The sequence below is a fragment of the Protopterus annectens genome, chromosome 17.part0 (assembly GCF_019279795.1).
Source record: "Protopterus annectens isolate FY-2018-M chromosome 17.part0, PAN1.0, whole genome shotgun sequence".
NCBI classification, from domain to species: Eukaryota; Metazoa; Chordata; order Ceratodontiformes; family Protopteridae; genus Protopterus; species Protopterus annectens.
In genome coordinates this window covers 750,192,435-750,209,463 of record NC_056751.1, presented here as the reverse complement: position 1 = coordinate 750,209,463, position 17,029 = coordinate 750,192,435, and the positions used below count along the sequence as shown (strand labels likewise).

Here is a 17,029-nt window from a genome sequence, read left to right as displayed (position 1 = left end):
TTAACATATATTGCAGCATAGTAGTGCAGATATTAATATCTTCCTGTTTGTCTTTCTTTTATCACAGGTGAACATGGAAGTGGTTCTGTGTCCCCTATACCATCTGATGTCAGTGTCTTATCAGACTCTGATGATGATGGTGGCCAAACTGAGGCACAGCTGGGGGTTGCATAGGCTGATTCTGACACCGATGTTGACATCCAGCTACCCCCCCATCCATTATCAGCAGACACAGCCAGTATGCCTATATACCAGTCCACGGAGGCTATAGACATTGGACAGTTGGAGGGCGAGGACATTGACCAGGGAAGTGTGGCTACTACTACAGCTTCATTGACACTGGCCATAGCCAAACTGTTGGCGAGGGGCCACACAGGCGGATTGATAGGGGCACTCAGAGGTGGTCTGCTGTCTCTCCTCAACTTGTTGCAGGTGTCTCATCACGTATCACTCGACTTATGTTTAAGGCTGTCATGGAGGTACACGCATGTTTAGAAAGGAACTCCAGGAGAATGCTCAGGGTTATAGATGCAGCACAGTCTGACATCTGTGATTGCCTCCACTGTGTTTTTGATTCCCTGTATCATTTGAATGGCACATTGGAACAGAATGTGTCTGTGAGGGATTGCAGTGTATCTGTCATGGAATGCACATTGTTTGTCATGGACCGTCTGCTGGGAGGGGAGAGTCAGCCTCTTGAGAGTAGGTCAGCAACTACATCTGCTGAGAGCCAACGTGGCCATGCCCGATCGCGCTACCAGAGTGGCAGCCCATCCACTGCTCTAGCAGGAGTGTACTGTCCACACCCAGATGTAGCAGGACATGGGGTCATGGTTATGGGCATTCCCCTGACAGAAGCACATCCAGCAGACATCGGTCACCATCAGGTAGTAGCACAGCATCTGACCTTGTGTGTGGAGGTGCCAGTGCAACTCCTGGCAGAGCCAGTTCTTATGTTTGAGGGTGGAGAAGATGAACTGTCATCATACCATGCATGGCTCACAGCTGTCTGACAGACAGATATGTAGGGCTGACACTGAGCTTGGCTGTGCTTATGCAGACACTCACACACCAATGTCACACTGAGGGCACCTACAGACACACACACAACATTTACATGGCCCATCTTGCCAACATTTACATGGTCCATCTTGCCTGCTTCCCTTTCTTACTCACACACACACACACACACACACACACACACACACACACACACACACACACACACACACACACACACTTGCCAGCTTTTTGTCTCAGCCTAGGCCTCCTGCCCCCCCACACATACACACACACAACACCCTGTGCAAGTGATGATGTGTGCCACATCCATGTCATCTACCGTTTGGCTTCAGGGATGCTAAAGCTATGAGAATGATGCACATGGTGACTTTTTTATATTAATGATGCTATTACCTCCATTTGTGCTGTTAGATTCATACTTGTACCTGTCATTTAGACTGTACATAGCCATTTAGACAGTTGCTAGAGTAATAATTTATCTTCTTTATAGTGGATGCTTTTGTAAGGGCTGTGAAGTCTGACAAATGTGTCTCATTAATACATCTAACTTTCTCTTGAAGGATTGTTTAGTACATATGTATAGGTGCACAGTAAAAGTCAACCCATCAGATTCAGAGCTCAGGATTGTATGTCAGCAATGAAGACAAATTTCATCAGAATGGTAATACAGAGTAATGTTCCTGTTTGCATGTACATCGCCATAGCTTCTGAGGTTCATAAGATGTGACTAGGGTATTGACCTGATGGTGTTTAGAAGCATAGCCATTATATCACAATGTAATATTCAAAGGCAGATGTAATGCATGGCCAAGTTTTGTCTAGCAAGGACCACCCATGTCCAGGAGTGAAGCAACAGTGATCCATGGCAGATAAAATTTTCACAGCAAGTCATCCAGTCTATCCTTCAACAGGTTAATGGAGATGCTCTGCTTGACATGGATTTGAAGCCTAATGAAGAGGAGAGACGACTTTTGACAGATATAGCTGTCTCTCCAGCATGTCCCATGTATGTCACAGTGTACACTGAGGTCCCTGGAACAGGTAACTGGTATCCCACATTACTTACACATGTGCAGCATTTTTATCCCATTTTGGCTACAGATAGCCCTGTAAGGCATACATAATCTGCCTCAAGGCTAACTATATCATACTTCACACAGTCAGAGATATAGTGCATCAGTGTGCCCACAGAAGACACATGTTGGAGACCCTCTGATGTTCTATTACCAGACATGTCTGAGGTCTGTCAAGTTGGTAAAGGTGTCTGATAAAATACATTTCCAAGGGTGGTTTATATTTTTTCATGCAGCCAATTAGGGATGAGTATAGGGAATTGCTACCATATTTGACTATTGATGTAATGGAATTGTTAATTAGATGTATGATGTAGAACGTGTATCTCCCCACAGTAGACCCAGGTTGCAGTTGACATGTGTTGTGTTCCAAGGTCTATCAATACAGATGTGATGAATAGGGTATGAATGATTATTTTATAATAAGCAGGAACATTTATTATTACTACAGGGTATGCTGATGCATTTCTGTGCAGTTCAAGTAACACCCATGGCTTTGTCAGCAGTCATTAGAGCCACAGAACCTCTGTTTTGTTCAGGACTTTTGAGACATATATGTCAAACATTAGGGGCCACAGCACAGATACTTCTGTTGCCTCACAGGTAACCGGTCTACTTCTTGAGGTGAAATCTCTTACTGTGATTGAATGTAGCTGGTCTGTGATCCCAATTGAAAACCAGCTGATAATCTAGAATTTGATATTCACTTTGGTAAGTGTCCCACTGACAACAAATGTTGGATTGTGTTGAAGGCATTGCCCAAGTTACAATACGATATGTGCACATCTTTGACCTTCTGTATGTCTCTGGTCCCAGTCATGACTCCCACCAGGTTCTGCAGCCACAAGATATCCTTGAAAACATCTAACTGGAACATATCAAGTGTTTGGAGGTCATCTATTTCCTTGTCTCTGAGATGCATGCAAACTGTATCCATTGCCTTACAGAAGAGGTTGCATAAATTTATGGCTCTTAATTACACTTGTATTTTGCAACTTACCTCTTGTGCAGTTGGAAAAGAGTGACTGCATTCCATTCAATGTGGACAACAGCAGTATTCAGTCTGTGGTTCAATACGGTGCCTAGGGGAGTAGCTCACTGTTGAAGCACATGGAGAACACAGGCTGGAATGCCATCTGGTTCCATGGAGAATGTGCTCCTAGTCTTGGAGAGGGCAGTGATATCATCCTCATTATAGATACCACAGCTTGGAGGTGATAATGGCACACATGATTGGTAATAGGTGTGGTGATGGCAGGGGGCACTCTTTTCAGCCAAACGTGTCTGCTAGCAGGTTTGGAAGTTACACTGGGTCAGTGTGTGAGCTAACATACACAATTTGATTCAACTACAACTGATTTATATCACTTTGCATATGTACATGAAGAAAGCCCTCTGGTTAACCCTGGATATATTGCTGTGTAAAGGTATAGCATGCTTGCTCTGTGTGGGTTCTTGAAGTTGTTTATTTGCATGTTTATGCTGAGGAGAGTGGCCATCCACCTCTGGTTTCTCAATGCTTTATTTTTAAACAGCAGCTTCTTTCACTTACTGTATAATGTAGTTATGACAGACTTACACCACTGTGGTTTGTATTTTCCTGACAATCTTTGTTTGAGCCTATTAGGCATGCCTGTGTGTATACATTTGTGTAGATGTGTAGACAGGACATCAAGGAGTAATTAATGTACTATAGCTGTAAATGATCTTAGTAGAGACAGCAGCAGCTGATTGTATTTGAAAGCAAGTGTACTGACATGTCTGCAGGTATAAGGGCAAAGTGTTACAGCCTCTGCACACAGTTCAGAGCAGGTAATGCGAAGACACACTGTTAAAGCCCAAACTGAGCCCAGACACAGTAAACATCAATTAAATACTCCTACTGCACACCCATGCCACAAGTGTACAGATGGGGTTTCTCCAGATAGAGATGTCATCTTCTTCTACCTAAACATTCAGGCTCACCACAGCAGATGTTCTGCTTCCATTTCTAAATGTACTCTGCATCTTTCTGTGTCAAACCAACCACCTGCATGTCCTCTGTAACCACATCCATACACATTATCTTAGGCCTTGCTATTTTTCTTTTATCTGCCAGCTACAGCCTTAGCATCCTTCCCCCAATATACCCAGCATCACTCATTAGCACATGTCCAAGCCAACACAATCCCACCACTCAGTCCTCATCTTCAAACCTTACAACCTGAGCAGACACTGTAATATATGGTTAATTCTCCTGTCCATCCTTGGCCCACACAATGCAAACCATAACATCTGGTACTCTGCCAACACCTGTTATGACTCCTGCCTTTTAAAGTCTGTGGCACCATCTGTGACCCATATGTCATAGCTGCTCTTACTACCATCTTGTAGACCCTCCATGTCAGTGTTATAGCCCCTGTCTGTCAAAGATCACTCCTGACACCCTTCTCCACAAACTCCACCATGCATGGTCTCTCTTCTACACCTGTCTTCAAGACTCACCATTACTCTGAACTGTTGGTCCAGAGTATTTTACATAATTTGCCTTCACCAGCTGTACTCCCTGCATTCTAATTATTCCTCTAACCACCCTTTCATTCACACACAAATATTGTGTCTTAGTCCTGGTGACCTTCATTCCTCTACTCTGTAAAGCATATCTCCACTTCCCTAGGGTCTCAATACCTGTACCCTAATATCCATACAGACCATAATATCATCCGCAAAAAACAAAGTCCAAGTGGACTCTTATGTGATCTAATGTGTCAACCTATCACCATCGCAAATAGATGGCATGATGTTTGTACATATAACAACAGTAATGTCACTGTTGTCTGTTGTATATAAGATGAGGTGACATCTACCCATCTGTCAGGCCAGTGTGTGACCATGGCCTGTTGTGACATATACATATCCAATAATCTGATATAGCTGATGATGCCAGCAGTGTCTGTTGAACACAAAAGGACAGTGTCCCTTAAGCTGCTATAAAAGGCTCTGTGTAACATCCACCAACAGCTCACACACATAGAAACACAGTAGACTGCAGTGAGAACAGAATCCCTACCTATCTAAGTTTATGGATTACAGATCAGAGTACTTAACGCACGTGTCACAGCACAAGTCTAATTTTATCTGGACTGCAGGTGATTTTATGGTACATAACATCAGCAGGCCATGTGGGGGACACGAGGTTGGTGGCCTGCCTTGACTGAGTGTTTGGGCAAGCACCAAAACAGTGCAAAACCATGCCATTTGAGAAGCCAGTGTTGGATACACACTTCCACTGTTATGCACACACACACACATACACACACACACACACACACACACACACACACACACACACACACACACCCACACACACCCACACACACACACACACACACACACACACACACACACACACACACACACATATACATACACACTTTACTGCAGTGCAGATAGAACCCTGGTCTATCTAGGTATACATACTACAGATTAGACTAGCTCATGCACCACATCATAAGTCTGAGTAGAATAGGACTGCAGGTGATCTTATGGTAGATGACATCAGTAGGCCACATGGAGGACAAGAGGTTGGAAGCCTGTCTTGGCAAGCACCAAAACAGTGCAAAACCATGCCATATAAGAACTCACTGTGGGATACACACTTCCACTATTATGTATACACACACACACAGTTGACTACAGTGATGATAGAACCCCTTCCTATGCAGGTTTACAAACTGATGCTCAGAGTACTTAACAGACATGCCACAGCACAAGTCTGATTTTAACAAGACTGCAGGAGATCTTATTGTAGATGGCATCAGCAGGCCTCATGGAAAACAATAGTTTGGAGGACCACCTTTATTGGGTGTTTGTGCAAGTAAAAAGTGCAAAATCATGCCATTTGAGAAGTCAGTGTAGGTTATACACTTACACCATTCTTTATAGAGACACACACATCAAGTTAGCTGCAGTGTGGATAGAACACATACCTATCTAGGTTTACATACTACAATTGGGAGTACTTAATGCACACGCCTCAGCTTAGGTCAGAATTATTTAGGACTGCAGATAAAATTATACTAGATGACATAACCGAGTCATGTGCTCAACAGCTTGGGAGGCCTGCATAGTCACATTGCTTCTTAGTGTAATTTGAGGCTAGTAGCCTAGCAGATGAATACTGTTTAATATCCTAGTTGTGTAACAACAATACCTTTATTGAGCCTGTCTGTTTACATTTGGATGAGCAAGCCTGAGAGCATCATCGATTGGCCCTGTCCATGAGGGAGTACACAACATTATATATTACAGCTTGTACAGTGGTTGATATATGTGTGGAAAACTGAAGGTGACCCAGGGTTGTTGTGCTTGTTGGTGTTGTTGCTAGTGGGGAAACAAAGAGATGGCTTGCCAATATATGTACATACACTTATATTGCGCCCTGAATTTGCAATCTGGGACTATAGAAAATTTACCCTGGGGATCACTGCAGTGGCTCTGCTGGACAGTGGCGCAGGAAACTAATGGCTCTGCTGGACAGAGGCACAGGGAACTAATCTAATGGGGTGGTGAAAGCCAACACATTCTGGCTAGGCTTATAAATGCCCTTGGGCAGATAGCCTAGTACTTACCCATGAACCTATGAATACTTCCACATGTAGTCTTAGGGGAGACATGGTGTCTGAGAATGATAAAGCACCATGCCTCTCAACTGTCTAGATTTTTACATAATGTCAAGATGTTTGACTCATATTTTTAGTCTGTTTCACACACTGTTGTGGGTTTCTGGAAAATAAATGACAAATCATTGAGAAATAATGTCAGAAAATAATGGCAGACATCTGAATTTCACACATCATACCTTTCAGAAAATTCATGCGAATGCAATGCCTGTTAAACTATCACGTTTCTACATTTATAAGTACAATATTTAAAAACTGTCCATATTTGGGGGCTTTTGTCCCCCCCCATTATTTGTGGCTTTTGATTTCCTGCTCTAGTAGCTTGAGAGATGTAGGGCATTATAGACATCTATATATATATATAGAGAGAGGGAGAGCACTTTAGCGTGAGAAGCATTGGATTGGTGCTCTGGTTAACTAAGTGTATACACATGCACCTTTGCCTTTTTTTTACTGTTTGCACTTGGTAAGCAGTGCACAAAAGTAATGCACATTGCTCACATCTGAGTCTTACTATTATGCAATATATAACTGCCAATACAGCTGACTCCTATCCCTGATCCAGGCTGGGATTTCCCGAATAGTAATGGCATTGATTGAATGTATCCAGTGTCTGTGGTTTGCAGTCAAATCCTGTTTCCTCTTTCACTGTTTCTGCATTATTGCACTTTGCGCAAACCAGCTAAACCTTATGAAAAAGGTTCTAAACTTGGGGTGCATCACACAAATGAGGAATTAAGACAAGACAAAGTCGATAACAGTATGGGACACAGAGTCAGAGTCTGTAAAACACAACCTATTGCTAGTACACATCCAAAACCTCTACTTATATCAGGATTTGAACCTTCAACAGCATTACAGTTTCATCAGGTAGGATGGCTGCCTTAGTCCTTTTGGCCACAGAAGCAGCTTGCCAGAAAAGGGGTCATTTATCATGCAACCACCTGCATAACAATGTACACTGTTATACATGAGTTACCTAACACATACTATGATCAAATCTACAGTTTTCTCCTGGAAATGTGGGGGATAATTATTGTGACAAATGCCCATTTACTGTGTGTTTGGGGGCAGCATAGATGAGTCACTCTTATGGAAGTTACAAGGAGACACCCCTCTTTTATGGGGGTGGGGGAACAATCCACATCTACTGATACAGACATCTCTGGAGTCAGACACTTCAATGTGTAGCCTCACTTTCTAACATCTGTCTTGAATGTTGTACCAGTTATCTGCTGCAGTAAGACTATATGATGGTTTCATGCATGAGGCCTACTAATTACAAATGGGCACATATTAGTAAAATAGTGACATTAGTCACATGTTACTTAATTTTCTGTACAAATACACTACTATTTACTTGCATACTATACCAAGTTTATAGATACAAAGGATATGTCATAGTATTCTGCAAGACTACAGTGTATGCTGAGGACCTACCTTGCAAATGCAGCATTTGACACAACTGTAGCTCATGTCTGAGTCTGTCTGATGCAAGCAGTGCACAGCCAATACATGGATAGGTACAGGTTGTATGAATGGTCTGGCATTATTTTTAACATATGTATACGAGTAGGAGGAAGGTATTAGTCCCTAGGTCCCTAAGTAGTCAGTGAATATGCTATGCATTGTCTCTTAGCCAAAGCAAGGGTGTACTGAACATGCCTACATCTACCTACAGGGACAGCAGCTGGGGGTTCCTCCTCTGAGTCCTCCTGTGACTGTGGCTATGGTGACCTAGGCACTGGTGGGGGACTGTGTATCCCTTCCCTTTGCTGATTCCGCTGCAGCTGTTTTCACAGGATCAGATTGTGTAGCATGGCACATACTGTGAACATATGTGCACATGTGGCTGGAGAGTACTGCAGGGCTCCACCAGATATATCTAAGCAACAGAACCGTGACTTCAGAAGCCCAAACACATGCTCTACAATGTTGCTAGTTTGTGCATGTGCCTCATTATGGCATTCTTCCATGGGTGTGTGAACATTTCTGATGGGTGTCATCATTCACAGTTCCAGGATGTAGTCAGCATCTCCCAGTAAATAGCCCTGTGGGATGTCCCTCCTAGCGAACATGTGGCACAGCTGTGATGTATGCCAGATATGGGAGTCGTGATAATTTCCAGGGTTGCCAGCACACACATTCAAGATAATCTCCTGGGTATTGCACATGACTTGGCAGTTGACTGAGTGGTACCCTTTGTGGTTAATGTAGATTCTACCCTGTTCACCAGGTAGTGCCTTGATTTGTACATGAGTGCAATCTATGGCACCCAGTACTTCAGGGTAGTGTGCTACATGGTAGAACCATTGCATATTGCTGGCCCTCACTTCAGGGGTAAGGGGAAATGATAAGTACTCACTGGAATGTAGAAACATAGCATCCAGGAACTGATGGAGTATCCTGGATGCTGATGCCTATGACACCTATCATGTCCCCAGTTGGTCTTTGAAAAGTATCTGTAACTAATATCCTAAGGGGTACACATACCTTAGTTTCCAATGGGGTGGGTTCATCTTGGTTGGCTCTGGCTGTAAGTAAAGGGTGGCTGAGCTCACAGAGTTCTTGTAATATGTCACTGTCCGCTCTGTAGCACTCTACAATTTCCAGCTCGTGTAGTTCCTGGAAGATTTCCCTGGGCCTGAACACTCTTCTCCTTCTCAACCTGGGCCTGTTGTCAGCAGCACCAGCAGCACTGACTTCAGCCTCTAGCACATTTAGATATAGAATAGCTGCAGCAGCCCTTAGCATTATCTCAGTTAATATTTCCAAGTCTCTACTTCAGTGGTGTTGAAGTATCAAGGGAAAATCAGAATGTAGGCTGTATGCATACTTTATACATTTCTTGAATAGCTGCACCATGTGGAATTGGCTAATTAAGATGGAATTCACATGATTTAAAGGTCCTGTTTCATTGCGCTGTAAAGCGTTGTGTGCACCATCTTGCAGCAGTGCATAACTAAAGTAAGGCATGTAAAAATGTTATATTTTCATCCCTGTTGTCATGAAATGTACAGAAAATGCTAATTACTCTTCATTTCTATAGGCTGCAATGTCAGAACAGTATGAGAAAAGTTGCCATACCCTGTTCTTGAACCCAGGACCATCTGCACTCTATTCCAGTACCCAACACCTGTCACCACAGGAGTAGCTATGCATATTCCCATAACTGGAGGGAATGAGCAGAGCGCAGCCCTGCTTATTGGGTTTGCACAATGCCCAGCAGTGCTCTGCAATATTGATTGAATGTATCTGGTTTCTATTTTTGGATGTCTAGCTCATGTCTGATACATGAGTGGTCTGGTCGCACAAAGTATGCATCTCCAAAACCATTTGCAGCAAGTGGTTCACTGTGCAAACATGTGCAATACACCCAAATGCAACAAAGTTACCTGACACCCCCCGATGTCATCGACATCCATGGGAAACACAAACACCGTATAGGCGCTTACACGAAGTGAACAGCCCTACACAGTTCCTGCTTTTTGTGGTTCAACAAATCCCCTGATTTTTGCACTCATTTGCAAAACATTTGTGTGGAAATGACACAATCAGTAGTTGTGCAAGCTGGGAACAGCACGGGAGCACTACTTTAAAGACACGGGACAGGGTATTATTGTACCTATCGTGACACTGCATTATACTTCTCTTTTCAATGATGTTTCTGTTATTCATATTTAAAACCTTTTGTGGCAAGCGACGCACTGTGGAAACGTGTTAAAAAGTATTTTAAATGTATATTGTTTTAACACATCCCCATAATGCTTTTTGAACATCCACAGTGTATATACATCGTCTGTTATATGTGTGTTGTTATCTTTTCATGGGCATTCTATCCACATTTCTTGACTTTTATATGCTCTTGCCTCTGTGCAGACTCCTACCAACATGGGCACAGAGTCTTCATGGTTCTCTTGAAGGTTTTTGGATCACTCCACCATGTTGCTTCACTTCATTGGCATAAATTTCAGCTACTTATGCTGAAATTTGCATTCCACAAAAGTTTCCTTTATTGCACGTGAATGCATGTCATTGCACACCGCTACATGAAGTTTACTGCATTTAAAACTCACTGGGCCTGTGTTCACATTGCGCTGCGGTGCAAACAGGGAAAAATGACCATGTAAGCTTTATTGAATTTCTACCCAAGTGTTTTAAATATAACTAAAAATAATTTTTGATATTCTTTTTGACATTTTAAAAATAATCTTGTGTAATTAATATTGTAATTATCTTGATTCTATAATTAAGCCATATGACTTCCTGCTAGCTGTGTTAAAATGAAGGAAAGAAGTGGTTTGTGATTAGTTCTGATGAAGTCCCTGTAGTGTAAGAGACAAAAACGCTTAACTTTATTTAATAAATGGATACTGTGTGTTTTCTGAGTTATGACATTTCTTCCAATATTTTTGCATGCATCCTAATCAAATGGGTGCTGCTTTGATTGTGTTTGGTTATCAGTTTATTTTAACCCAAATATCTCTGTGGTTTTGTTGGGTTATCACTACAGACTAGCAATGTCATCAGAGTCATGGCAGTCTGGGTTTAATCTGCGTATGTATGGAATGCTAACACTTGTAAATGGTAATCTGGGGACAAGAATACAAGACAGTAGATATATGTCTATAGGCAACAGCCCAGGAAAAAAAGTATGTTTGGTAAATTGCTGCTGCAGCAAAAAATCAACAGGACCAGATCAGCATAAGAAGATGGCAGATAAAGAACACTGGATACTAGGAATGTAGAGTCCAAGAATATGGGCCTCATGCTTCCATATTACCAAGCACTGCTGGGGCTCTAGCTGTCGTGTTTTATCTGGTTCAGGTGGTTATATATGGAGAGAGGGGTACACTTGAGATATAGAGGAGGGCGATACAAACAGAAATAGATTAACAGACTGGGAATGCATGCTCTAAAAGCAATAAGGGGAAATAAACAACAAGATTATGACCCATAATGTAAATGCAGGGGCTTGTGAAGTGGCAGAACTGAGATAGAAGGAGATGGTGTGCTGGAGTTGATATGATCACCACATGAAAGCAACCCATTTTAATGCAATTGTGAGGAAGTATTTCTTCAAAGGGAGAGTGGTAGATAAGTGAAAGGAAAGGGGACAGTGGTAGGTAAGTGAAATGAATTATAAGACTGAAGGGGCAAAAAGCAGCTGATGTATCTAAGAGAGTATGGAATAGGATGAGGTGTGCAGAGGAAGGAGAAATGCAGGCTGCTTGGATTTAGTTCTAACAAGCAAGCAAAGTAGATAGACTATAGATCTCATTCTGCCAGCAAAACTCTGTAAAGTGCATCTCAAGGTTGCTAGTAACACAATCTCACATGCCTAGTTCAGTGACATTAGAGTAGTTTGCATAGCAAACAGAAGAACTGAGCAAATGCTGGAAACAGTAAAAAAGTATAAATTAAGTACTTTGTGAAGATGTACAAATTTGAATTGGGTTTTCCCAAACATTTATAATGTAAATAATTTATGACTAACAGCAAGAAGTTCCTTGGTTCGATTCTCGGTAGGTGTGCCTTCTGTGCAGAGTCTGCATGTCCACCCTGCACTGTAAATTGGCCCTAGGTGTGAGTGTGTGCGTGCGTGTGCCTTCTGTGGAAGGTTGGGTGCCTGGGTGGCAACTCAACACCATAAAACTCCACTGCCAATCATTCTGTGGACCGTTGTTCTGGGAAAAGCCAAAAGGAGAAGAAGAAGAAGAAGAAGCCATTGAAAAAGTGACTGACAAGAATAGGATCAATATATATATATATATATATATATATATATATATATATATATATATATATATATATATATAAATCATAGATTTTATATTCATTCTTCATTGTATTAATTATCCAAAATTAGTTTATGTCAATTACAGACTGCATTTTCTACCAGTTGTGAATGCATATTACAGGAGGAGTGCAGCCACAACTCACACTGGAATATTCAAATATAGTCACAAAAAGTAAGGGCCGAATTTATTCAACAAAACCTAAGTTCCTAAGTTTAATTTTTAGCATATTAAAAACATTAGCTGGCATTAATGTGCACTTAGAAGTTAAATCTTGGACTTGGGAGTTCAAATTAATATGAAGTAATACCGCCTGAATCGTTGATAGTAGATGTTGCTGAAATGCTAATAGTTGTCCCTCCCTCTTTTCTAGTGAATATGAAAACTGGATTCCACCACGTAATAATCGAGTAAAGGAAAAGGACAGTCGTCAATCATCAGCCTGTGAAGAAGAGCGATATAATTTTGAAAATCCAAAAAACTTAAAAGAGAAAAAATATAAAATGAGAGTCACTGTATAATGGCCCAGACATTGTTTTCACACTGTTGATTTATAGAACATTGTTTTCACACTGTTGATTTATAGAACATTGCTTTCACACTGTTGATTTATAGAACATTGCTTTCACACTGTTGATTTATAGAATATTGTTTTCACACTGTTGATTTATAGAACATTGTTTTCACACTGTTGATTTATAGAACATTGCTTTCACACGTTTAATTTATAGAATATTGTTTTCACACTGTTGATTTATAGAACGTCTATGGAGAGCAAATCTCCTTAAATTGTCATTTTCTTTTTGTGATTAGCTGTATTTCATACACTGCAAGGAATTGCATCACTTCCCAACTCATTTAGCATTTCTGATGTCATGGCCTCCTATTTCCAACATCTGTGACTGAAGTTAACATAAAATTTGCATATTTAAAATTCATCCTCCTTCTTAAAGATTAAATAACCACTGTCTGTGAAAATGAAGGTACCAATATAAAATGTTCAGTGAAAGTACTTCCTGTTTTCTGATTTTTTTTTCAGAATTCAGTAAATTGTTTTAATTGAATATTTAAGAATATTTATTATTTTAATACTCCCTGTTTTCTGATTTTTTTTCAGAATTCAGTAATTGTTTTAATTGAATATTTAAGAATATTTATTATTTCAATATCATATCAGATCTCAATGTGAACAGAAAACCAAATAGAAGAAAAGCAATGCATCTCTACGGGCAGTCTCTGACACCACATGTTGCTAGACTACAAGGTAACTGTGAAGCTGAGGTCACTGACATTTAGATGACGGAGTCCAGTTATAAGAATATTATTTCTAGATGGCCATCTTATCAAGGATTGTCTGTTGCTGTGAAACTTGTGTACACATTCAAGCACCCAAATGCACGCCAGTATGCCTGGAGTGTACACACTAAAGGAAATTCTTTCATGCAATTTATGAAAACTCTACACAAGATACTTTACATTTTTATGCAGAATATAAGAATTGTTTTTCTGCATGTGAGGTCCCAGTTCAAATGCCCTGTCCCTCCATTTTATATGCATACATAGACACACACACACACACACAAACACGCATGCACGTGCATGCAGGCACACCCACTATAAATATAGGGAACACTGAAGACATTCATTTATTAGAATCTAGTACATCCAAAGAAAAAATTAAAAAGACAGCGCTTCTTGGATTCTCATTTTAAAAATGAAATAACAATACCAACACTTCCAGACTTCTCATTTCCAAAAGTAAAGAAACTCAGACCCTTGGCATGCAATTCCACAAAATAATAATTTTTTTGGTACTTTGCTGTAAGCTTCATCCAGGCTTTGATTCCATCTCTTTGTCACAAGTACCCCCTTCATGCTCTCCATGAATTACCTCCGGGCTAACATACTCCATGCCTCCGGGGTTTTCCTTTCAGATGGTCTTTCAGATGAGGAGTTAACTTCTTGAAAGCCTTGGACCTGAGAACCTCCGTGTATAGCATGGTTGTTGGTAATCAAAAGTTCATTATTGATAAATATAGATTATATTCCTAAATATTGTCAGAATGCTCCCATACAACATATGTTTAAAGTCACAATGCCCATTTGCTTTATCAGTCAGGATAGAACTACCCCCTCCCAGGACAAAACCAGGGGGTTTAGGACTCATAAAGAAGGTTCTAGGCCCTTGACAACCCATAGGTAGTTACAATGGCTATACCATGCTTGTCAGTCAGTAGTGCCTATCTAACAAACAGTACTTCAGTGTATAAAAATTCCTCTTTATAGCTAGACACTCTCTTTTGGTGGCTGAGTATCTCCTTTCACCATTGCTTAATTTCTTGCTAATATAGCATTCAGGGTGCTTCTTACATTGAATGTCATGGGGTTGCACTACCCCAAATTTGCCTCAGAAATATTAGTATATAAGATGAATTCTTTAGTAAAATCAGGAGTCACTAACACAGTTTTAGAACACAGGATCTTCTTTAGTTCATTAAATAGTCGACCTCAACAGACCTTTACACTTTGTTGGTAGCTTTTCCCATTGCGGAATATGTCAAAAAACAGGTTATACTGGTAACATAAGGGATAGACTTTTCTGCAGAACCAAGTTAATGCAAGAAAAGCATTCATCTCTCTTTTAGTAGAGAATACAAGCCAGTTTTTGGCCTCTGTTTTCTAGTTGTTGTCTTACCACACCTCTACCTGTAAGGTATGCTAAATAGCAGACTTCTCCCACGCCAACTTTACTTTTATTAGTATTAGCTGTAATACCTGCCTACCTGCCTGGCTTATAAATTTCATCTCAGCCTGCATTTTAGGTAGGTAGGATTATCAGTCCTCTGAATGAGTAACCATATAATCTAAGCATACAGCAGAAATCACTAATGCGGTTTTATCACTTTATACATTAACCTGTGAAATGTAACTGAAGCTCCATTTACTTCAAATTGTAACACAGGGTGCTGCAATAGACTGACAGGGGTTTCAAAGACTGGAAAAGCATCTGTCAGTATCTGTTTAACAAATCTAGTGTTAACTATATGGAGTTTCTTAGGATGTGTGTCATACTGATCAATACAGCAGGAGCCTTAGCTATATGGGCAGGATATAACAGCCAGTCAGCTTTCAAAGCTTCAGGGCACCTTCCATGCACCCAAACTGTCAGGCAGCTCAAGCTAAGCTGACTAAAAGCAAGTTTTGACACAAAGCCCTTTGGAACTTTACTGTCACTGAAGAATACATTCCTCTGTGGCTTTTGAGGAGTGTTGTTTTTTTATTGGACACTCTTAAGGTTGTAATATACCTTTAAATGGAGCACTCATTATTTTCTGTCTGTTTATAAGTAGTGTAAAGTAACTGAAATTGTGTTTATTTTCTTTTGTGGGACTGCCATAATGTTTTAAAGTGATTTTACTGTTTTTTTTTTTTGTCAAAAAGTAACTTTTGTGGATCAGTAGTGTTTCCCAGCACCTGCTGCTTCTCTTTCCACAGAAAGGAGTCACCATTTCAGCTTAACCATGGAACAGACTACTGGTACCATGGTTAGTCCTTCTTCCAGCCACAAAAGAAAAAAATAAGCAAACAGCTTTTTCCACAACAGCAGGCTAGCAATTGACCTCAGCCACAGGTAGGTGACTCTTCTGTGGCCATGTGTTACACCTCAGACCACTCATGTTTTTTCCTGGATCCCTCTGGTGTAGCACTTACATCCACTATGGACTGGGAGTTATTCATGTCCTCTGCACCTGTTGGGATCCCCTCAGTGGGTAAGGAAGAGCCACTCTTCTTGGTCAGGCAGAGGGAACAGGAAGGTTTCCCTGTTGTGCCAGAATACTGTGCCCATCCCTGGAGAAGCAACTGCTGCCATTAGTAACTCAGTTTGGCTCCATTTTTCCTGTCAAAAAGAAACTGAAACCTAGAATGTATCTACTTCTCCTCAAATTTCTTTGGAGTGGAGTAGTTTACTGGGTCTAGCTCAGGGCTTAATTCAGACTATTAAGTCTTCTTGTAAACTAGTTTCTGGTAAAAGAAAGAGGGATTCCTCTTTCCTGAAGCGATTATTCAAGATTCTAAATGTGAAGAAGAAGATGCAGGGAAGGATACAAGGCTTTTCCACAGATTTCTGATTCACATTTAGAAAAGAACCCAGTTTCTGTTTTTTCCTATGGGAGTTTCTCTTTCTCTGAGACTATTTCGAGAATGTGCCAGTGTTTTTAGTGGGTGAGCACTGAGGTTTGTCTGTCCATCAGAAAATACTAAAAGTTGTGACTGAAGGAATTTCCAGAACCTAAACCCATTCCTCCTGTTCTGTCTGCTTTAGATGATCTGTGTGTTACTGCCTGCAATGTTCCTGTGAGTCAGCCAGCTACCCCTAAAAAGGCAGATAGGATGTATAAAGTTTCTCAGTCCTTTAAATTTGCATACATTATTCCCAAACCTGACCCAGCAGCTATAGCTTTAGTTGATCCCA

The 17,029-nt window shown here is 40.9% G+C and overlaps 1 protein-coding gene across 2 annotated transcripts in view; it reads left to right on the top strand.

Annotated features, from left to right (window-relative positions):
• LOC122791295 (SLAM family member 9-like) overlaps positions 1-13,567 on the top strand; it is a 569,735-nt gene extending 556,168 nt beyond the window's left edge. Inside the window, exon 6 of one of the 2 annotated variants that reach the window (XM_044058978.1) lies at positions 12,929-13,567. In XM_044058978.1, the coding sequence (XP_043914913.1) occupies positions 12,929-13,076 (148 nt within the window). In that variant the 3' untranslated portion in view covers positions 13,077-13,567. The remainder of the gene's footprint in view (positions 1-12,928) is intronic. The other variant, XM_044058979.1, reaches the window with a different exon arrangement.
• Positions 13,568-17,029: the final 3,462 nt, after the last annotated feature.